Source organism: Alligator mississippiensis, chromosome 11, assembly GCF_030867095.1.
Source record: "Alligator mississippiensis isolate rAllMis1 chromosome 11, rAllMis1, whole genome shotgun sequence".
Taxonomy (NCBI): domain Eukaryota; kingdom Metazoa; phylum Chordata; order Crocodylia; family Alligatoridae; genus Alligator; species Alligator mississippiensis.
In genome coordinates this window covers 66,316,604-66,340,833 of record NC_081834.1, presented here as the reverse complement: position 1 = coordinate 66,340,833, position 24,230 = coordinate 66,316,604, and the positions used below count along the sequence as shown (strand labels likewise).

The window sequence follows — 24,230 nt, the reverse complement described above, 5'->3', positions numbered from 1 at the left end:
ATCCCTCTAGGTCAAAAATGACCTGTCCACCACCACTTTCTGGGTGCAACCATTGAGCCAATTTGCCACCCATCTGATGGTGTAGGCATTAATGCCGCAGTTGCATAGTTTTGTTTTTTTTTGTGAGAATGGGGTGAGAAACAGTGTCAAAGGCGTTCTTGAAGTCCAGGTAGACAGCATCCACCTCAACGTCCACATCCAAGGACTTTGTGACCTGGTCGAAAAGGGAACAAGGTTAATCAGGCCGGCTCTGCCAGCAATGAACCCATGCTGGTTGCCCCTGAGCATTACCTCTCCTGCTGGGCCCCCGCAGATGTGCTTCTTGATAATTTTCTCAAAGGTCTTCCCAAGGACTGAGGTCAGACTAGCCTGCAGTTACCCGGGTCCTCCTTTCTCCCCTTCTAGTAAATGGGGACCACACTGACTCTTTTCCAGTCCTCTGGGACCAGGCCTGAGCACCACAAGCTCTCATACAGCCATGCCAGGGTCTTAGCCATGATCTCCACCAATTCTCTCAGAACCCTGGCATGAAAAGCATCCAGACCTGCTGATTTAAACATATCCAGCCCCTCCAAGATTAACCTAACTAGATGGTCCCTGACCCTAGGCATGCCGTTGTGTCCCCTGAGCTTGTCTGTAATCCTAGTGGGGGAGTTGCCCTGGTCCCTGCTTGGAAATATGGACGCAAAGAACTCATTGAAGAGGTCAGCTTTTTCCTTTGTTGCAATCACTAGATTGCCAAGCCTGTCCTGTAGGGCCCCACATTACCCGGTGCCTTCTTCTCACTCCCTAGGTACTTGAAAAAGAACTTTTTATTATCCTTCAATCTGGTCACCAGCCCTAGCTCCATCTCTGCCTTGGCCTTCCTAACCACCTCCCGGCAGTCCCAAGCAACGAAGGTGTAGTCCTCCTTGATAACAGCCACTTGTGTCCACTGATTGTATGCCATCTTCTCTGCCCTTAGGCCTGGAGTAAATGACATCCAGACGTCCCTTCCAGGTCTACTTCCTCTGATTCTGTGAGAAGGGAGGAGGGCTGTCTCCTTCTCCAGCTTCTAACATTTGTGGTCTGGGTGCTTTCTACAACTACAAGTTCCCCCATCTTGTTCATATACCTGAGGAAGCCTGCTCTTTTCTGCAAACATCTGGATATCAGCCAGCACCCCTCCACACTTTAGGTGCATCGTGTCCAGTCCCTCGGACTTGTACTCATTCAGCTTTTCTAAGTAGCTCTTAAACTGATCTCTTGCCAGTGTTGGCTGCTCACTTGCTGTCCAAACTGTGCTGCCCGGTGCAGTAATCTGGGAGCTGACCTTCTTTTGAAGACTGAGGTAGAAAAGGCATTGAGTACTTCAGCCATTTCCACATCATCGGTCATTAGCTTGCCTTCCCCATTCATCTAGGAACCCATACTTCCCTCCATCTTCCTCTTGTTGCTGACATACTTGTACAAAGCCTTCTTGTTACCCCTCATGTCCCGAACTAGCAGAAACTTCAGCTGCTTCTTGCCCTTTCTGATTTCATCCCTGCAGGCCTGAGAAATACTCTCATACTCCTCCCTAGTCATTGATCTAAGTGTACTCTTCTTGCAGCTTCCTTTGGTGGTCACTGAAGAGTTCACTGCTGAGCCATGCTGGTCTTCTACCATGCCTGCAAGCTTCCATGTACATCAGGAAGATTTGCCTCAGTGCCCTCAGTAAGGTATCCTTAAAACAAAGCCATCTCTCTGGGGCCCCTTCCCCCTCAGACTGGCCTCCCAGGGCATCCAGCCATGAGTTCCCTGATGGAGTCAGAGTCTGTTTTCACTATTCCACTTCTCTCCATCCTTCCTTTCCTCAGGATCCCGCTCTCAATCATTTCATAGGCACTGCTGCCCCACTTGCCATTCTCTACTAAATTCCCCACCACTTCTTCCCCGTGTCTGAGCGGCATATCAGGAAGAACACAGCCCCTAGTTGGTCTCTCCAACCCTTGCTCCAGGAAGTTCTCAGTAACATTTTCAAAAAACTTCCTGAATTGCCTGTGTGCTACTGTATTGCCCTCCGAGCAGATGTCAGGGTGAAAGAAGTTCCCCGTGAGAACCAGGGCTTGTGATCAGGAAACTTTTCTTAGGTGTTTGAAGAAAACATGCACCTCATGCTTATGGTCTGGGGGACTAGAGCAGACCCCCGCCATGACATCACCCTTCTTGATCCCTGCCAACCCTAACGCAGAGACTTTCAACAGGCCTGGTCTCCAGTTTCATACTGAAGCTCTGAGCTATCATAGGGCTCTTTATCATATAGCACCAATCCTCCTCCTTTTCTCCCCTTCCTGCCCTCCCTGAACAGTTTGTACACGTCCATGGCAGTGCTCCAGTCATGTGAACTCCCACCAAGTCTCTGTTATTCCAATCATGTCACGGTGCCATGACTGAGTGAAGACTTCTAGTTCTTCTTTCTTCTTTCCCGGGCTCCATGCAGTCATGTGCAGACACGTGAGATAACTGATTATCCTACTTTCTCAAGAAGAATTAGAACACTTCCCCTGTTGTCCCCTTCTGCTTGTGCTTCCTCCAGCTCACCCACTTCCACATTTACTTCATAGCTTTGGTTCCCATCCCATGGCATAGCTAGTTTAAAGCCTTCCTCACTAGGTTAGGTAGACTGTCTGCAAAGATGCTCTTCTCTCATTTTGTCAGGGAGATCCCATCTCTGCCTTGCTATCTTTTTATTGGTGCAACATCCCATGGTCACTGAATCCAAACCCTGGTGGAGACAGTATCTGCACAGCCATGAATTGATCTGCAGGATGCATCTGCTCCTGCCTGGACCCTTCCCCTTGACTGGGAAGATCAAGAAAAAACACCACCTTAGACCTTTAACCCTTCACCATTGCACCCAGAGCCCTGTAATCACAGTTGTTCTGCTCAGGATCACTCCCGGCTGTATCATTCTTGTCCACACAGATGAACTGCATGAGGTAGTAGTCAGAGCGCAGGATGAGTACCAGTAATCCCTCTGTGTGACTACAGAGCCACTGGCCTTTGTCTTCGAAAACTCATGGTGACTGGGGCATGTCCAAGATATTTGAAAAGGGCAAAAATACTGCCCAACTTCAAGAAAGAGAAGAAGGGGAGGAGGAGGATCTGGGAAGTTACACACAGGTCAGCCACACCTTAGTCTGTAAAACAGTCATGGAGCAGGTCCTCAAGGATTAAATTTCTAAGGACTTGGAGAAGACAAAGGTGATTTGGAACAGCCAGCATGGGTACACCAAGGGCAAGTCGTGCATGACCAACATGAGTGCCACTGTGCATGCAAAGAGAGCACTGGACATGATATATCGTCTCCTTCACAAGGCCTTTAATAACAGTCTATGACAGTTCGGTGTACTACAATATTCTCACAAGCAAGCCAAGGAAGTATGGGGGTGATGAATGGATTGTGAGGTAGACAGAAAACTGGCTTGAGGATACAAGTGAAGGGATAGTAGTCAAAGGCGCAATGTCTATCTGGCAGCCAGAATCAAGTGGAGTGCTCCAGGGGTTGGGTCCGGAACCAGTTTTGTTCAATATCATTGTCAACAGCTGGGAAAATGGCAGAGAGTGCACCTTGAGCAAGTCTGCAGGTGACACCAATCTGGGGGCAGTAATAGATATGCTTGAGGGCAGGGTTATGATTCAGAGAGACCTCAACAAATTGGAGGATTGGACCAAACACAGTCTAATGAGGTTTAGTAACGACAAGTGCAAAATCCTGCATGTAGCATGGAACAATCCTATGCACTGGTACAGACTGGGGACTGATTGGCTAAGTAGCAGGACCTAGGGGTTAAAGTGGATCAGAAGGTGAATATGAGCCAATGCTGTGCCCTTGGTGCAAAGAAGGCCAATGGCAATTGAGCTGCTTTACCAGGAGCATAACCACAAGATCAAAGGAAGTGATTCTTCCCCCATGTTTGGCACTGGTGAGAGCACACCTGGAGTACTGTGTCCAACATTGGGCCTCCCACTAATGAAAGGATGTAGACGGACTGGTGAGAGACTACTGGAGGGCAGGGAAAATGGATAAGGGGCCAGGTTGCATGAGGTATAAGGAGAGGCTGAAGGAAAATAACTTATTTATTTTGGCAAGAGAAGACCTAGATGATGTTTAAAAGCAGCCTGCAACTCCCTCAAGGGTGGTTACAAAGACGATGGAGTCCTATTGTTCTTCATGGTAGCAGATGAATGAAAAAGGAGAAGTGGTCTCCGGTTCAGTTTAAATATTAGGAAAAAAAATTCTTATCAGGAGGTTAGTAACACACTGGAAGAGGTCACCCACAGAGGTGGTGGAAGCTCCAGCCTTGGAGGTATTTAAGACCCTGCTATACAAAGCCTTAAGTGAGATGACCAAGATGTGAGTGGCCCTGATTTGAGGAGTGTGTTGGACAAGATGATCTCCCGAGGTCCATTCCAGCCCTAATTTTCTATGACCCGAAGATTAGTCATTGGTTTAGAGCAGCGTTAGCTACAGGGAGAACATCCCTCATATTTTTTCAACACAACTCCTCTCATACAATAATAGAAGCATAGAAAATTAGGGGTGGAGGGAACCTCGGGAGGTCTCCTAGTCCAACCCCAACTAAAAGCAAAACTAAAAGCAAAATCTTCTCCAGTTGGGTCATGCCAACCATGGCTTGGTCTAGCCCAGTCTTAAGACCCTCCATGGAAGGAGATTGTGCCACCTCTCTGCCTTTCAGCTCGACGCAGACTTCTCTTTGCTTCTGTTTCTTGTGTGAAAAGCACATTGCCCGAGCTAGCTTCAAATTGTCCAACAGTGTGAGTCACTATCACTTATAATAATCCTATTCATTACTTTCACAATTTCCATTTTTGGTGTCAGATCTGGTCAGTTTCCTAAACTCTCATTAGGAGAAAAATATCAGCTCGAGTTATTTACTATCTTTTAATTTTGGAAGATGCCGTTTTCTGGGAAATTCTGGGAAATGTGGATTATTCTTTCTGATTTGAAAGAAAAACACATTTTATACCTTGCAAGATCTCCCATGAAATAAAAGTCCCAATTTTGATGCAGTTGTACGGTAACAGATTGTAGTCTCTATTGAGTTTCCTTTCACATCCATTCTAAGCCAGGCCACACTATTTCCATTACTGCAGTTACTGGCATAGGCCACTTGCTGCAAATGTTAAAGTAGATGCTAGTGGTCCTGAAAGGATTTAGGAACTAGCAGCATGAACGTCATTTGTTCTTCACATACTTAAACCAGCTCCCTAAATCCCCAGGTCTAACTAGCTAAAGCTTCCCTATAGTGGAATACAAGGACAGCCAAAATCCAGCATCACTGCAGTCATGATGTGCACAGGAGCTCTAGTGTGTACACACTTACAGGAAATCATTTCCATCTCTTCAGCGCTGTCTGGAGGAAAACCCTCAGCCCTCTTTTACAACCCATACAAGGAAAGCATGACTGAAAGCCCCAGCACCTGAGGAATGACTGACACCTACTATCTAAAAGCCATTTTCACTCCCTTTTAAACCTTCTCATACCCTCCTTCCAGATCCCAAATAGTCAAACATCAAGAAAACATTTAATCCAGAAAAGAGAAAGATCCAGTGATCTTCTGCACAAGGGAATCTTACAAACACTGAAGGTATGTACAAGGTGTTGCAATACCGCTCCAACAAATGACAGTCTCAGCATCAAAGGTAAAATTGAACAGATACAAGAAGACTAGCTAGGACAGAGTGGTATCGTAGAGACCAACTAGTTCAGGGAGACAAGCTTAAAATTAGATAAATTATTTTAAATGGTATAAACCTACAGAAGCACAACTGACATTGGTTCAGTTAATCTGTATTAATAACACAGTTGATTGTTTCTATTAAAGCTCACTACTGACATTGGTGGAGTTAATTTGTATTAATAACTCTGTTCCTATAAAAATGGTCTGTAAAACCACAGTCATTGCAGAATAACTGACATTTTCTTTGGAATAAACCACCTCCATCTCAGCAGTTTCCACGGTGCTGCTTTGATGTCCTTGTTTCTCATGCTGTAGATAACTGGATTCATCATTGGTGGGATCATGGAATAGAGAACAGACAGCATGATGTCCACAGCTGATGGGGACCCAGATGTGGGCTTCATATGGGCAATCATACTAGTGCTACCCAGCAAGGTGACAACAATGAGGTGGGGAAGGCAGGTGGAAACTGCTTTATGCCGGCCCTGCTCAGATGGGATTCTCAGTACAGTAGTGAATATCTGAATATAAGACACAAATATAAATCCAATGCAACCAAGACCTAAAAATACACTACAGATAATAATCTGAATTTCACTAGTAAACACTTCTGAGAAAGATATCCTAAGGAGCTGGGGGATTTCACAGAAGAACTGGTTGATGATGTTGGAGTGGCAGAAGGGCAGCCTAAAGATGTTCCCCGTGTGCAGGGCAGAGAACAGAAGAGTTGTGCTCCAGGCCGCGGCTGCCATTTGCAGACAAGCTCTCCTGTTCATCACTGTTGCATAGTGCAGTGGTTTGCAGATGGCGATGTATCGGTCGTAAGCCATGATGGTGAGGATGGCGAGGTCTGCTGTAATGAAGAAGAGGAAGAAAAAGACTTGGGTGACACATCCAGAATAGGAAATCAGCCTGGCGTTCAGTATGGCATTGGCCATGGATTTGGGGACAATGACAGAGATGGATCCGATGTCGAGGATGGACAGATTGAGGAGGAAGAAGTACATCGGGGTGTGGAGGTGGCTGTCAAGGGCTATGAGCGTGATAACAAGGAGATTGCCAATCAGGGCTGCCAGGTATATTATTAGAAAAGTGGCCAAGTGCAAGATGTGCAATCCCAGGGCATCGGAGAACCCCAGGAGCAGGAACTCAGTCACCATGGTGCAATTGGACGTCATCATCCACAGTGCCTTTTGGGATGCCTGTGGAGGGAAAGGGAATGACTGTGTCAGGAGAAGAGGAAGCAAGAGAAAAACCCCACTATTTCTGTCTGCAATTGTGTATAACTTCATTTTTAGAGGGCCTCCTTATTTTCAATTGAAAGACAGTTTTCTAATGAAAGATAAGGGTTTCTAAAGTGACTACACTTTTCATGAAATTTTTTACTCACTTCAGAATATCATCACATTGCATCAAAAAAGTGGGCAGAAGAATTATTGTCCTAGTGCTTTTGCAGAGACCTTGTTATGCCCCCTTATTAAACCTTATGCATTTTTCATGTGTGTGAAAATGGAGAAGTTTTCAGTGGATTGTCTGCTCTTTCATCCTAAGTACTGCAGTGGAGGAGAGCACACAAGCCCAGGTGGAGGCATGGGTAGAAAGAGAGGGACCAAGGACATGGTAGCAAGTGGTAGACGAGCAGGTGAGGCTGACACATACTGACCTTAGCTTGGGGGAAAAGTGGGATGATGTCCACATACATGCTAACATTGGAGATCTGAAGGAATGAGTGCAAGGGCTGGAGGGAAGCAGGACAAAGGGGAGTACAGAACGGGAGAAGAGAGAAAATCGAAAACACCAGTGAAGTATGTTCAGATTGAGTATCAGGAGAACGTCTTCACTGATGGACCAATGGGGCAGTGGACTAGATTGATTAGAGCTGTTTTGAAATCTCCAGCATTGGAGATGTTCAAATCCTTCCATTTCGTGAATGTCAGTGCCCAAGTCTGACCCACAAGTAGCTGAGCATGAAGTTATGAAGGCAAAAAGGCCATGCCATTGTATTTCCATTTTACCAGGAACATATAGCATAGACACAAAAAGTGTTACAGGGCATTTATACACGTGCTCCTACAGAGGTGGGGTGGGGGACACTCTAATTTGCACATCTCCAAAGGCTGCTCTAATCAAAAGCACCTGGAGCAGCACATGTATCAGCATCCCCATGATGGAAAATGGCTCCAGGAGACTTTGAACTGAATCTCATCGAATGGGCACCCTTCAGATGTTTTTCAGCACCAGGACATGGATATATGTGATGCTGGAGTCTGCTGGACCATGGTAATTACCACGCTTCAGCAGTCTTGATTAAAGTCATCTGCAAAGATTGCACACTTGGCTTTGTCATTTGCTTGTCAACTGGCCTCAAATCTCAGACATATATACAAGCATGAGCTGTCAAGTTCCTTCAGTTCTGCTCTACATTTTGTAACCCATCTACTTCAGAAATATTGACCCAGTTTTCATTTGTTGAGGCTAAAAATTCACAGTGGCCAAGAAGCTGTATTACTCCTAGTACTTCAGGGGTTCTTCAAAAAAGGAAGATATGATAGCAGGGCAGCTCCAAGCCCAGGGCAGGTTGTGATGCACAGGGCAGCTCTTCCTGCCATGGTGCTGACCTGTGGTCATGGCTATTTTTCCCCCCTCCACAAACCAGTGCCTGGGGCTGCTGCCCGGGTTGCCCCCCTCAGTTACAGTACTGTAGTAAAGGTAATAGTTTCAGGACAGAAATACTCCATTTTTCATATGTGTACATATATGTTTAACTTTTCTGACCAACTGTAGAAATTTTATTAAATGGAGAATAAAGCTCCTAAAGAATTTTTAACAATAATTCATAATTCTGTTCCAGATGTTCCTCTGGCTTAACACCCAAACGATATTGATTTGAATATATTACTTACTGTGCTTGTATTAATGGTTTTGTCTTCAGTTTCCTACATTAGGTTCTTGAATGCTAGGACGGTTTGGTTATTAACTATCCTACTATATCCAGTCTCTTGGTCCCCCATCACTGCACTATCTAGATGCCAGATGTACAGGCTTCACCCAGTTGTCCACTCCTCACTTTGTAACAGAACTGAGAGGAGGAGATCAAAACCATTTCTCCTTGAGGAAGAGCTCTGTGTGTAGCTGACTTCCAGCTTACTGGAATAAAAGGACTGAAGCGGCAGAGCAGTGATTTGTCCATGCATCTTTTATAAGGGCTTGTGGGACTCGGTCCCTAGAGCCTTGCACAGCTCAGAAGCAGAGGCCATGGGCAAACACCCCTGGATTCACAGATTCTGAAGCCAGAAGGTACCGTCATGATTCATTTGACCTACTGCTGACCACACATCAGAGGATCTCACTCTGGCTTCTAGCTCAGGCTGTGTCTATCAGTGGGCCAATGTTTCTGGACATTGATAGTTGCAACAAGGGTCTGGGGAGGATTCCCCCTCCGCTCCTGTTGCTACACATGTCAGGGTACATCTTTTCCCCGATGCTCCTTTCCTCAGAAGCCCTGGGTGTTGATTGCAGCCAAGGATAAAGGGTTTTCCCTATCCACTCAGGGTCATCATGCCAATCACCAGATTTGGGAGAAGGAAGGAATCTAACCACATAGATTGGTAGAGATTTGGAGTGGCGTGTTGGGGTGGGGATCCTTCCTCTGGAATAGGGGGCATGGCTGCCTTATTTGCATTTCATAAATACATTTTAAAACCCTTGCTGATGCAAGATGCTGACAGTCTTCATCTCCCAGTTTTACCTGTGGCAGATTATGGTGGTTTTGGTGTCTGTGAGCAATATGTGTTGTAGTGGTGTCACAGGGTGACTGCATACTTTTAGAAACAGGTTAGGAAAAGGTTTTGTATGGGGTAGTTTGGATCAGGATCATTGTGCCTTGTACAGGGGGCTAGACCTCCAGACACTGCTTCCAGCCCTAATTTTCTATTAGTCTACAATTTATCACACTTGTCTTGTACATGGGGCCATCCCCTGGTTTGTTATCAGGGTTGACTCTAACCAAATCTTCCCCAGGAAGTGAGACAGGAATAAAGAGCAAACAGAAATGTAAAGATATACACTAAGTACTGCAATGGAGGAGAGCACATCAAGCCCAGGTGGATGCATGTGGAAAGAGAGGGAACAATGTGGTAGATGGGCAGATAAGAGTGACACGTAATGACCACAGCTTGGGGGAAAGTTGGGATGATGTCCACAGACATGTTACTATGGGACAACTGAAGGCATGGGGACAAGGACTGAGGGGAAGCAGAGAAGGGGAGAGGAGAGAGAATCCAAAATACCAGTGAAGTAGGTTCAGATTGGGTATCCGAGGAACTTCTTCACTGATGGACCAATGAGGCAGCGGACTAGACTGCTTAGGGAAGCTGTGCAATCTCCATCATTGGAGGTGTTCAAGGGGATGGATAAGTGTTGGTCAGGGATGATCTAGGAATAGCTACCTCCATGTTCTTCTCTGGTTATTTCCCATTCCTCTGGTCTTCGCTGTTTGCTGCATGGGATCAGGAAGGATTTTCATTTCTCTTCCTTTTGGTACAGGTGTTTTTTTTTTTTTTTTCTGCCACATTTAGAAGCCTTTGGTGTTGACTGCAACCAAGGCTCTGGATTTTGACTGAGTGTGCTGAAGCTCCTGCTTGGACTAATATCCCAAGGTCGCTAGCTGTAGGGTCAGGATCAGACAGATCCCTATATTAGGAAGCAGAAAGGAATTTCAAGTTATGGTCAAATGGAAAGGACCACGGTGGGGTTTGCTATCCTTCGTAGGATGCGTGTTGCCTGTGCACTTTGAGTAAAAGGCTAGACAGAGATTTGCTGTGGAAAACAATGAACCTAGTCAAGCAGAGGGCTGGAGTAGATGACATCCAGAGGTCCTATGAGAACTCAGGAGGGCTGTCTCCTTCTCCAGCCTCTAACCCCTGTGGCTTGAGTGCTTTCTAGAATTACTAGTTTGGGATTGACGCAGCCTTGTTCAAATACCTAAGGAACATTGTTTCTCTGCACAGCTCTGCACATCAGCCAACTCCCTCAGCACCCATGGTCAGTGCTGTAGCAAAGAAATTTGGCACCTGGGCAAGCCCGCAGAGGCATCCCACCCTCACCCCGTGCACAGATCCAGGGGGCACACGCCCTCTGGACTTGCCTGGGACCGCACACAGTGGTAGGAGCTGTCCCCCCACTACTTGTGCGGCCCCAAATGAGCCATTCACAGCTCCACCCCATGCTTTGCCCCAGCTGGGCAGTATTTGTTACCTCCCCTTCGCTTCAGCACCCAAAGCAGTCACTCCACTCACCCTTCTCCCTTGCTACGGTACTGCCCTTGGGTACATTGTTTCAGGCCCCATGGACTTGTACAAGTCCAGCTTCTCTAAAAAGTACCTAAACTGTACTTTTGCCACTATTGGCTACTTTTTCTCCCCAAACTGTCCTGCCAGGTACCATTGTCTGGGAGCTGATCTTGCCTGTGAGCACTGAGGTTAAAAAAGGCATTGAATATTTCAGCCATTTCCACACCGTCGGTCACTATGTTGCCTCCCCTGTTCAGGAGTGGGCCCACACTTTCCCTGATCATCTTCTTGTTGCTGATGTACTAGTAGAAACCCTTCTTGTTATCCTTCATCCTGCAACTCCAGTGTCATTGTGCCCTTTCTGATTTCATCCCTGCAGGCCCGAGCAATGCTCTTATACTTCTCCCTAGTCATTTGTCCCCATTTCCACATCTTATAAGCTTCGTTTTGTGTCTTAGCTCACCAAATAGTTCTCTGCTAAGCCAAGCTGGTCTTCTGCCATACTTGCTAGTCTCCTTGTGCACCTGGATGGTTTGTTCCTACACCCTCAATAAGGTTTCTTTAAAATACAGCCAGCTCTCCTGGACTCCTCTTTCCCCTTGGACTGGCCTCCCAGGAGATCCTGCCCATCAGTTCCCTGAGGTAGTCAAAGTCTATGTTTCTCAAGTTTAGGGTCCTTAATGTGCTGCTCTTCTCCTTAACTTTCCTCGTGCTCCTGAATTCAATCACCTCATGGTTGCTGCTGCCCAAGTTGCCATCCACTACTACATTCCTCACCAATTCTTCCCTGTTTGCAACCAGTGGGTCAAAAAGAGCATGGCCCCTAGTTGGCCTCTCCAACTCTTGCAGTAGCAAGTTGTGCACGCTCCAAAAACTTCCTGGATTGCCTGTGCGCTGCTGTATTGCTTCCCAGCAGATGTCTGGGGGATTGAAGTCCCCCATGGGAATGTAAGGTGCATAGAGATCTATAGAGGAAAAGTGGTATACAGTACTATGATATGCAAACAAGATAACAGACAGAAAGTACCCACTTTGCTAGGGGTATAAAGTGCTATGCTTCTCATCATCTCTTCTCATTCATGAAATGAGAATACCAGATGGACCACAAGCTAAGAAATACACGTTCCTCCCTGTTCCACCAGCATGGACCCGAGCCAGGGTCCACCAGGCGCTCCCCCTTTGCTACTGCAGTGCCAGGCGTGGGGGCATGGCCAGGCCTGTTCCAGACTTGTTCCAAAGAACAAGTGGTAGAGCACAGTCTGTCCCTTACCATGACATTGATATCATCCATATACAATACTTCTTTCACTTCTTCCTCTCACCCACCTGGCACTGGGACCCTGGGGGTTACTAGGAATAATGGCCACATACTAAAGGAGAGAAGATTTGGATTGGACATCAGGAAGAAATCCGTTATGGTGAGGGTTGCCAAAGTATGGAATGAGCTTGCAAGTGAGGTGGTGCTTTCCCCTACCTTGGAGGTGTTCAAGAAAAGATTAGACAGGCACCTAGCTGGGGTTATTCAACCCCCACTCTCTTTCCTGCCTAGAGCAGGGGGTCGGACTCGATGATCTACAAGGTCCCTTCCAACCCTAGAAACCTATGAAATCTATGAACCCTCTTAATGACTGTGTCCCTCCCACCTCAGTCTCTGCACAAGCATCTCAACAGCACAAATAAAAGGTGCTGGGGGCAGGGGAAACCCTTGCTGTACCCTAGACCAAATACAGTAAGACTTGTTCAGGTGAAAATCTAACCAGCATGTCCATTTGCACTATCAGTGGTACATGTACCACAGTTTGGAAACTACTGCATTAAGCCATAGATCTGTAGAAACATATAACTTCTTTCTGCCTGGCACACTGTGCTACCATATACCCCTGAAGCAGTGTATTAGAAAGATGAATTTTTATGGGGATCAGACATGTAGGATGCATCGATCAGTCACCTGCCTTATGCTGGTGTAGACAAGAAACCACAAGATGTACAGCCCTACATTTGTGTAACTTGTTTGAATCTTGTGTAGGAATACTGCAGGGACAATCAGGTTGAAATACACAGCAGTCATAATTACACTGGTGAAGGTGTTGTGGGTCCATGTCTAGTCAGAGGTAACCATTTCCTCAAGGGACATGGCTTGTAACAGCCACTGTGAGGCAGTGTGATAACCTTCATGACTCAAGGCATGGATATAAATTGCAAAGGATGAGCAGCTATCAGTGGGCAGCTGCACACACACAGTAGGGGCTGAGAACCACTGGCTCACACCCACCACACACCTAATGGAGCCACATTCTCCTCTATTTTATGTAGGAACTTATACCACAGTTATAATAACGGTGTGTATGCTCATACCACTTTCCAAGCAGTCTTAAGAGCACCTCTGAGAGACAGGAAATCCCCAGAGTGGCTTTACGGTCTCATTTCTAGGCTGTCACCTCTCACAAGCAGGCCAGAGGCAGGGAGTAAGAGAGCTGCAGTGGAGGGTTCAACCCACCCCCAAATTCTGCCTAAGAGGAACAGGTGCCTCTGCTCTTTTCTCTCTACTAGAAGACCACGTCTGCACACTACAAGTCCTCCCAAGCGGCAGCTCACTAGACAGACCACCTCTATCACTGCCTGTTTCTCCAGTGGTGGGCAGCAATGGGAGTGGCAGGCCTGGCACTCTGCTGTCCCTCCCTGTGCCCAACTACAACTCAGGTGATCTGCCTTGAGATCCTGTCTGGGAAGGCACTGTTCACATGCATGGTCGAAGTGTGCCACATCCCAGTCTTTGCTGCCTGCCCTGGCTGCAGCAGAGATGATATTAAAAATAGCCTGACATGACTTGGAGGTGATGCCTAGTGACAACAAGAGCAGGGTAAGCCAACACATCCTGGCACACCCTGTGCAGGGTACCCATCATCAAGAGAACCGGTGGCTTCTGGTGGCAGCTGCTGCACAGGCTCTTGGCCATGGGCACCTCTGTGCACCACTTAGGTTGCAGAGCGCCTCTTCAGTGGCCCAGCATGACACAAACTATTCCACATTTTATTATAAAGCTAAGAGTTGAGATCCAAATGTGCCCAGACCAGCAAAAGACAGAAAGAAAAAGGAAGAATGATAAATAGATAGATCTTCTGAAAAGAAACGAACCCACTTCTTGTGCAGTTCGAGTTCATTAAGCAGATACTGAAGAATTCTGTATTCTCTATATTCAAGTGGTTTCTATACAGGTTTCAATGTTTGGTCAAATGAGTGTTTTTATTACCGACAAGTATTTCATTCTTGGCTCCTTGGGAGGGCCATCACTTTTTGTTATTAATAGTTTGCAATGATGTAAAAAAAAAAATAAAAATAAATAAAAATCTTTTCTCTCTCTCTCTCTCTCTCTTCATGTCTCTACACCCAAGACTTATGAACACATTCTTTATGCACAGTGAACTTCATTGGGCAGGGGCTGCAGAGCAGCTATTTTCAATGTCAGGAGCACTGCATTCATTTTTTAAATATCATTGGTTTGTTCTGTTAGTTCTAAAGAATGTTTTGCATGACGGTATAGCTAATTGTTTAGAGACAAAGCAAAAGGGAAATGAACCTAGCAAGGTTTTGCAATGCAACTGTAACCACTACCATAGCCATCCTCAGAAGAGCGTAAAAGATCAAGCAAAGACTCCTAAGCCCCTCATGACTGGTCAAGGGAAATGGCAAGAACATATTGGCCAATAGGTTGCATCTGTTTCTATCTATCTAATCAAAGGTCTGGAGTGACAGACCCCTACTTGGAAAGCTTCCTTATACATTTCATTTGAAACATATTAATTTTACATTTTAATTTGGATAAAACTAATAACATTTTCAGTTAAAAAAAAAAAAGTTCCAATCATCATTAACAACTACTCTCTCAGCAGCGCACCTTCTAAAAAGAAATCTCTCTAATTAGCGGTGAAGCACCTGCTGCTCCAGAGAATTGTAGGAGCCCACATCCATCATTATAACATCATGTGCTTTAATGGGCACTACAAGGAATACTGTGCTGAGGCGAGGAGCCAGGGACACTGCAGGGAGATCTGGCAAATCTCTGGGCATGAAGGGCTGTGACAGAAACAAAGCTATCGATTGTTCTTGATGGGTCCCGCTGGGAGTTGTTAGAATAAAAAGTAATTTGGGTAATGTAGCTCTGAGGAAGTCTTCTGGGGCTGGTATGAAATGAAAGTCAGAGAGTATAGATTAAAGTTTGAGAAAGAAGGAAATGAGAAGCTCGCATGTCAAGTTGCCCCCGATGGGTAAGGTAATATGGGTCAAGCCGTGATCGCCAGTTAATGGGAAGGGTGATGCCTTCATTCATTAATTCTGTGAATGAATCCCATTCATACAGTCTGCAAGGAACGTGAGGGATGGGGTGCAGTGCCACCGACACACAAACGCAGCCCAGGTTCCCAGGAGGTCGGCACAGGCGGGCAGGCCCAGGTGTCACGTTCGAAAAACACTGCTTGATTTCCAGCCTTCAGTGGCAGATAACCAGTTGGTCTGTAAGGTGCCACCCTGCTGGACATAAATATATGCCCAGGAGCCGCACGCATGTCCTGTAGGCCCCCCTGCTACCCAACGCTGGGCTCCCAAACAATTGTACGTGCACATACACACATAGCTCTGCCAATGTGCTTTAGACATAACCTACAGAGCCTGCTATAAAGCTCCTAGGCCCTCTCCCCACACAGCTCTGGCAATTTTACTTACCGCTGACCTGCAGCCCCTCTTCCTCCCCAGACCTGGGCTCTCCATCACCAGCTCTAAAAACATCTCTTATTCCTGACTTTACCACACTTACTCTGCCTAGCCCCAAGCCTTTCCAGTCTTGACAATCCCCTTCAATCCTGCTCTGCCCACTCTGCTACCTTATGACTGGATTTTCCTTGCCCAGTTTTTTCTGAAATCTGTGCATCCCAAATGTCAGAAGCCCGGTCCTTGTTGCAGCTTGGTTAGCAGCCACCAGCAACCACCTGTCCTGGACCCGATTCCCATTTGTGTTAATGCATTTTAGTAAGGAGTCACATCTCTCTTATGTTTCCTGCCTTGGGCACAACTGATAATTCACCTGGACCCAGACTGTACTCCCCACTTCCATCCCCCACACTCTTCCTCTCTACATCCCTATTGTGACTGCAGACATGCCTGCTATTCCAGGCCTCACATTGCAGGCACACATGGTATCCCCCCTCTTTAACTGCCCCAGCACAGCACTTATGAGGCCAGACCAGAGTTGCAGCGAATACCCATAGAAGAGGGTATTCAGGACTGAGGCTGGACCAAACTTTCTTCATCCATCATGGGTAGGATGAATGCCTGTTTCCCACCCCCATATACATAGTGAGCATATTATTCCCCCCAGGAAATGACAGTGCATGCCAACACAGTGCTACAAATGCAGCATCAGTCCTTCCAGAAGGAGGCAATGCACACTCGATCACACACTGTGAACAATATCATGCCTTCCAGAGAGGCAGTCACCTACATGCACATCCTGAATAGGCTCAGCACCTATATCTTGGTGCTCACATGACACACCCACACGCAGCTGGACATTTTCCACTAACAGAGGGCAGCAGACACACACATGCATGCACAGCACACATACAAGATCCCATTTTTCATAGTAGTTAGGGGCTGGAAGGGACCTTACCGATCATCAGGCTGAGCCCCCATGCACATCTAGGAAAGACTTCTGGGATCAGATGACCTCAGCAAGGTGGGCATCTAGATGCTTTTTGAAGATCACCAGGATTTTCTCCAGCAGGATGCTGAAGGGACATAACATGCATGTTCTTGGGTACCCTGAAAAAAATGCACAACTAGCCATGTTATCCCCAGCAGAATAGAATTGGGCACACATAGGAACAGATGTATACACACACAGCATTATATAACTGATATAATTTATTCCAGGTGCAAGCAGCAGCAACACACATACACGCATACACACACTGCACAAGCACAGGGCATGTCTATACAAGGCATTTACTGCGGAGCAGGCTAATTAGCTCTGCAGTAAACTGTCAATGTCTACGTGTGTTGTGCTATTAGGTCAAAGTAAACTCTTTAACTTCACTGCAGAATAGTACTGCCAGACATAAGTACTATCCTATGGAGGAGTCACTCCACTGCAATACACGTGTAGATGCTGACGGGGCTGGCTGGGGCGTGAGGGTGTCATAGTGCAAGGCTGCCTGTCAAATAACCTTGTCCTGGAGCACCCTTATGACCTGGCCAGTCCCTCCACAGCATGTTGAGCTGGGTTGCAGCCCCAGGCTGAGCCCCAGATCCCTTTGCCAGCCAGGGCTGCTCTTCTCCGCTCAACTTGCTGTACTCCAAGGCGCACGTGTAAATGTTGCACCCAAGAGCAAACTGTGCCAGAGTTTATTGTGTCAAATTAAGTTCATGTGTAGATACGCCCACAGAGTATAAAGCTCAGCCTCAGAAGCACAGGGGAGTTTTTTCCCTACCACACAACACAACAAGCTGATTTCTCTCCAGCATAAGGAAGACTTGAAACACATAAGCTGAGTTTAGTGTATTTATATATGTGACTATGTATGTTTAGATGTGCACTTATTTCCTCCACCATGAAAACTCTGATACATGGACACAAAGATCTCACCCATTTGTGAACTGCCATTACTCCAGCAGTGACATTGTGCACAGCCCTGGCAAATCTTGCAGACCTGCCCAGCTTGGTTCCTGGTAGGGCCTGTCCTGCTGCCCTCTCACCAAGCGGATGTCCCTCCTCTGACCCCTCTTCAGGCTGGCCCTCCTGAAGTGCGGTGCCCAGTACTGGACGCAGTACTCCAACTGCGGTCTGACCAAGTCACGTAGAGGGGGAGGATCATCTCTCTGGACCGGCTTGAGATGCACATTTGGATGCATGACAAGGTATGACTGGCCTTGCTGGCTGCGGTCTGGCATTGGCAGCTCATGTTCATCTTGGAGTCAATAATGGCTTCAAGATCCCTTTCCGCCTCCATGCTCACAAAGGGGGAGCTCCCCAGCTTGTATGTGTGCTGTGGGTTCCTTCTCCCCAAGGTGCAGCACCCTGCATTTGTCTACGTTGAACCCCATCCTATTCTCATCTCCCCACTTTTGTAGTCTGTCTAAATCTAGTTGCAGCCTCTCTCTCCCTTCAAGTGTGCCCACCTCGCCCCACATCTTAGTGTCATCAGCAAACTTGGATAGTGTGCTTTCCACCCCCTTGGCCAAGTCGCTGATGCAGATGTTAAACAGTGCGGGCCCGAGGACCGAGCCCTGAGGGACCCCACTGCTCACATCTCACCAGGTTGAGTACAACCCGGCCACCACTACTCTCTGGGTGCACCCCATCAGCTAATTTTTTACCCATCTAACTGCAGGCATCAATGCTGCAGTTGCTTAATTTATTGATGAGGATGGGGTGAGAGACAGTGACCCCTCCTCGGGGTCTTGAATCCCATAGGGCTCAGGTGGCCACAGCCATGCCTGGCCCCACTGCCTCTGGTGTCATCTGACCCACCTGAAGGTGGGAGCTAGGGTTAAGGCACCCCAACCCACCTTTCACTGGAGTGATAACTGGCCTGGCATTTCCTGGAGGCTCCTGCACAACTGAGAGCCCCACCAGGGCACCCGCTCTTGGCAGGGTGCAGTTTTGGGTCATACCCAGGACCAGGAGCCTCCTAACCCAACCCCTACAGCTCCTACCCTTACCTCCAGTTGATACCAGCAGCCTTGCAGCTGGACAATGTTGTCCTGCTTATATAGGCAGCCCTGATTCCAATACGGCTGCCCTCAGCAGGCACCTGCTGGCTGCTGGGCTCAGGCCCTTAAAGTGGCAGGCACAAACCGTGCCCTGACACAGTATTTATGGATTGCTGTAAAGCAAGAAAAGAGTACCACCACTTAGTCTGCATGACTGGTTATCACAAACTAGATAGTTCCCCTTGCTAGTCCTGACTACCCCGGCCTCTTTCCAGGCTTCTTCTTGAAGCTGGCCCTTTTCCTATTTTCCTGCTCATTTGGGAACTGGGGGAAGGAGAAGAAAAAAAGAGAAGTGGAGATGTTTCTGTCCACTTGGAGTAATGTCCAAGGCTAGATCCAAAGGTCCCCTTTTTGGTAGGGGTGGGGAAAGGAAGCATACCCATCTAGCACAGCCACATACCCCTTGGATTGGTCTGGCCCTATGTATCTCCCTCTATGCTATATGAGAAGTTAGGTCTATGTGGATTCAAACCTCATCTGGGCCGGGGGGGGGGGGGGGGGGGGGGGCTTTAAACCTGTCTCTGGCTTCCTAGGTGACCATCCTGTCACTTCCAGTTGTAACCAGAGCCTCCTGCCCCAGACCTTACTTGAATCCAAGGGTTTTTTCCCCCCCATGTTGTATGGGGGGAAAAAAACCTTACCTTGGATTCAAGTAAACACAGCATTTAATGCATTTTTTACTACAGTCTTCTTTAATTAGGTCAGCTACCACAGGATGAATGCAATTGGCAGCAAAAATAGGAAAGGAAACAACTAGCCTGGAGTAAAAGAATGGTTTAAAGCAGGGGTGGGCAATTATTTTGGCCTGAGGGCTACTTAGGGAGCTTTAATGATCTGTTACAGGCTGGGTCAGCACTTCTGGGCTCCCCAAAGAGCTCAGCAAAGCTCGTCGAGTAGCCCCTGTGCTCAGCTAGGTGGCTAGGATGAGGCTGCAGCTGAGTGGGAAGTGGCATCTGGATGCGGGATGGGGCCAGGGGCATTGACAGTACGGGGCTGGAGCCCAGGGCAGAGCCATGATCCGTTCCCCTTACGTAGCTGCAGTGGACACCGATTCTGCAGGCAGGGGCATGTGGGGAGCAGATCGCAGCTCTGCTCCAGGCCCCTGGCCCCATGCCATCGCAGCCCCACAATCCACCCCACTAGACATCAAGCCCGATGCTCCAGCCAGTTTTCTATCCACCTTACAGTCCATTCATCCAGCACGGACTTCCTTAGCTTGCCTGAGAGAATGTCGTGGGAGACTATATCATAAGCCTTGCTAAAATCAAGGTATATCACATCCACTGGTCTCCCCACATCCACAGAGTCATCTCATCATAGAAGGCAATCAGGTTGGTCACATACGACTTGGCCTTGTTGAATCTGTGTTAACTGTTCCTAATCACCTCCTTTGCCAAGTGTTTAGAAATGGCTCCCTCGAGGATCTGCTCCATGATTTTTTCCAGGGACTGAGGTAATATCCCCTAGATCCTCCTTTTTCCCTTTCTTAAATATAGGCACTATGTTTGCCCTTTTTCATTCATGCAACACATCTCCTGATAGCCATGAGTTTTCAGAGATAACAGCCAGCAGTTCTGCAGTCACATTGACCAAAGCCCTCAGCATCCTTGGTGCTTTCCATCTGGCCCCATCGACTTGTATACATCCAGTTTTTTTCTAAATAGTCCCTAACCTGTTCTTTTGCCACTATCATATGCTCACCTCCTCCCCAAACTGTGTACTAGGTACAGCAGGTTCACCTTGCCTGTGCAGACTGAAATAAAAAAGGCATTGAGGACTTAAGCATTTTCTGCATCATCTCTCACTAGGTCGCCTCTCCCATTTAGTAAGAGGCCCACACTTTCACTGATTTTCATCTTGTTGCTCACATACTTCTAGTAACCCGTCTTGTTACCTACTTCACGGCCCTTGCTAGCTGCAACTCCAGTGCACTTTGGCCTTCCTGATTTCACCCCTGCATGCTCAAGCAATACTTTTATACTCCTTCCCAGAAGTTTGCCAAGTTTCCACTTCTTCTAAGTTTCCTTTTGTGTTTTAGCTCATTGAAGAGTTCCCTATGAAGCCACGTCAGTCTTGTGCCATACTTGCTAGTCTTCCTGCACATTGGGATGGTTCATTACTGTGCCCTTAGCAAGGTTTCTTATTAAGATTGCATAGGGCCTGGTTACACATTGCATTTTGAGCTGCTCAAAAATTTATAAGTCCTACCTCAAGTTTACAGCAGCCACATGTAAAGGCTAAAAACCTGCTCTGATTCTCCATCACCTGCACAGCTGTGTTACCCCTATGGAGCTGGTGACCCAGGATAGACTTCTATCGCTGCTCTAGGTGGGTGTGGGGTTGGGGGTGAGATATGAGCTTGGAGGGGCAGGATTATGAAGTTGGGAGGTAGACAATTAGTGGGGGGGGCATGAGTAGTGAAATGGGAGGTGGAAAGGAAATGGGGCTGGGGGAAGGGTGGTGAAATGAAGGATAAAATAAAAAGAAGTTAAAGAAGTATTTAAAAAAGAAATAAAGAGGAAGTAAATGAAAGAAGGCCTCATGTTTTAATAAACTGGATTTGGGATTGGGGTGTGTGGGGTGCTGGTCATGCTTTCTGGGATGACTGGGAAGTGGGAGCAGTAAAGGAAAATGCTTTTGGGATAGCTACTGTGCCTGGCCTGGGAAGACAGTCCCAGCTCATGGGGACCCCAGTTCAGCCCTTGTTCCCCCTGCCCCCAACTCTGGACCCATTTGTGAACTCATGCAAGCCCTGTGACTTGACTGGCTGGCGTGTGTCCTGCACACCTTTTGCATGGGGTTGCACACCCACAGGTGAGAAGGTAACACCCCCAGGCACAGCAGAGGGAAGTGGCTTGGTGCTACAATCTTCCTCTAGGCAGCAGAATTCAGGGGGTGGAAAATATGTCCACACAGAACAGTGGGGTGAGGTGGGGACTTGTCCTCCTGAGATGGTGGAGGACTGCAATTGGGCAGTTCATTTGTGGGAAGTGGCCACACATTCATGCTTGGGAACACAGATCAGAGATTAACCTGCCCTGGAGTGACCTAACTTTTAAACCACCTGAAGTGTGCTTAAAACTAGTTTCAGGTGTCAATGTGTAGACAACCCAGGGGTTAAGAGTTCCAGGAGCTACCGGAAATCCAGGTGTAAGAAAGCCATTAAGTAATGAAATGCCAAAAATAGCAACCATGCAGAAAATCATGTTCACAGACCAAGTGCTTTGAAAAGCATAACACTACTTAGGACAACTCTTTATGGAATATTTTGGCAAGTAAATCCTAAATTTACTCCTTGCTCTCAAATCTTTTTGTTATGTATCCCTTGCTATATTGTTCTCCATTTTCCCACTCACTTTATTGATTACTATGGCTGAGAGATGTAGATACATTTTAGACTGATAGGTATGTAATTGATATCAATGTATTTCTGCAAAAAAGTGAAAAGCAATTAAAAATAAAAATTTAAAAAGGAACAAAATATCATTTCCACACCGCCAATCTGCAATGGTGATGCAATTCTAGAACAGAAGCCTTAAGTGAGAATTAAAAAGTGAATTTTCATAAATACAATTTTATAAAAATCTGTCAGAGACCTACATATGGGTAGATGAAACTTTTAGATATCAAGTGAAATATATGAACTATTTTGGAGTCACATTGTTGTACAGAAAACAGAATGAAGGGAAAGAATGGGGAGGTGGTTAATTTATTTGGTTTGTTTTAGTTTGGTTTATATATTTATAAACCCGTTGAAAAAAATAATGCTCTGATACTCTGACCATACATTTAAAGGAAAGCATGCAACGATTTGTACATTATTTTATTTAGTGTAACACATCATGGACTCCTAATCTTAATAAAGTTACAAAGAAAACTGTGTAATATTCACCCAAACACTTGCATCATTTTGTACAGGGGTCAAAAGGCATCATTATTAACTGCAGTGAAATAAGAAAAAAAACTCAGAGGCTCTAGAGATACATATCAACCGGGGCCTGCTGAAGTGCAGGATATTAAAACAGTTCACACCAGGCGTGGGGCCAGAACAGAAATGATGAGATGACAGAGACTGTTGTTTGCCGGCGTCAACATGAATCTCTCTTGCAGACCGTGAGGATTATCCTGAAGGCCACTTTGACCTCCTTGTTGCGCAGGCTGTAGATCAAAGGATTCAGCGCAGGAGTCACAAGTGTGTAAAGCACAGAGACCATCTTGTCCTTATGCAGGGAGTAGCCGGAGAGTGGCCGGATGTAGGTGTAGGTGATAGTGGAGTAGTAAAGGCCAACCACAACAAGATGCGAGGAACATGTGGAGAAGGCTCTTGACTTCCCTTCTGAGCCCTGAATTTTCAGGATGCTTCTGATGATGAAGCCATAAGATACAATGATCAGCAAGAAGTTTCCCATGGCTAGGAAAATATCGGCAATGAAAGCCATGACTTCGTTGAGGTAAGTTGAGCTGCAGGACAATGCCAGCAGAGGTGGGATCTCACAGAAGAAGTGCTGGATGAGGTTGGGCCCACAGAAATCTAGACGCAGCATGAGCAATGTGTGCACAAGGGAATTCATGGTTCCAAGCGCCCCGATACAGGCTGCTAACGTGATGCAGACTCTCTTAGTCATGATGATTATGTAGTGTAAGGAATGACAGATGGCCACAAACCTGTCAAAGGCCATGGCAGTGAGGAGAACAAGCTCTGTTGCTGCTGAGGAGGTGAAGGTAAAGAGCTGAGCCATGCAGCCATTAAAGGAGATGGTTTTCTTTCCCAGTATCAGGTTCTGCATCATTTTGGGCAGAACAGAGGAGGTGCAGACAATGTCAATTAAAGCCAAGTTAGCAGTGAAAAAGTACATGGGTTTGTGCAGAGGCAGGTGGAGGACAATTGCCAGGATGATCAAAGAGTTGCCTATAATCGAAGCCATAAAGAGGCACAGGATGATCCCAAAGAACAGACCCTGGAGGTGGGGATGTTCAAAGAGCCCCTCCATGATGAACTCAGGCACCCGTGTGTGGTTCCTGGTTTCCATTTACTTGGGCATTTCTTCTGAAAGAATGAAAATGGAGATGTACATTATTGCAGCCAACTGACAAGAAAAACAGCTGCGCAGTTCATCAACATTATGTGCAGTCCATCAAATTTATGGGCAAGTCTAAACCTACGAATGGATGAAAGGAGGTGTGGATTGATAGATAAACAAATAATAATGAATGAAAGTATTTCCAAATATCTAGCTATCCAACCCAATCTCTTGCACAGGTCCGTCTGAGATATGGTCTGTAACCCAGATCCAGCCTGAAAAGCCACATCATCCGGCCCTGGGTCTTAAATTGATCCATACGCCAGGGAGGACTAAGGCACCGAGGAGGGGACCGGTAGCTGAAGGCGGCGGGCAGCCTGCCATTCCAAAAACTTCTACGGTCTCTACCAAAATTGAGCAATATAAA

General features: G+C 46.7%; 1 protein-coding gene across 1 annotated transcript; it reads right to left on the bottom strand.

The window, feature by feature from the left end:
* Window positions 1–22,630: 22,630 nt before the first annotated feature.
* Window positions 22,631–23,820, bottom strand: LOC106740077 (olfactory receptor 13G1-like). The gene has a single exon (XM_059714408.1). The coding sequence runs from the start codon at window positions 23,810–23,812 to the stop codon at window positions 22,871–22,873; it is 942 nt and encodes a 313-aa protein (XP_059570391.1). The 5' UTR covers window positions 23,813–23,820; the 3' UTR covers window positions 22,631–22,870.
* Window positions 23,821–24,230: the final 410 nt, after the last annotated feature.

What these genes read in the sequence shown, in the direction of transcription:
- LOC106740077 (XM_059714408.1), bottom strand. Translation starts at nt 23,812, where the DNA reads ATGGAAACCAGGAACCACACACGGGTGCCTGAGTTCATCATGGAGGGG.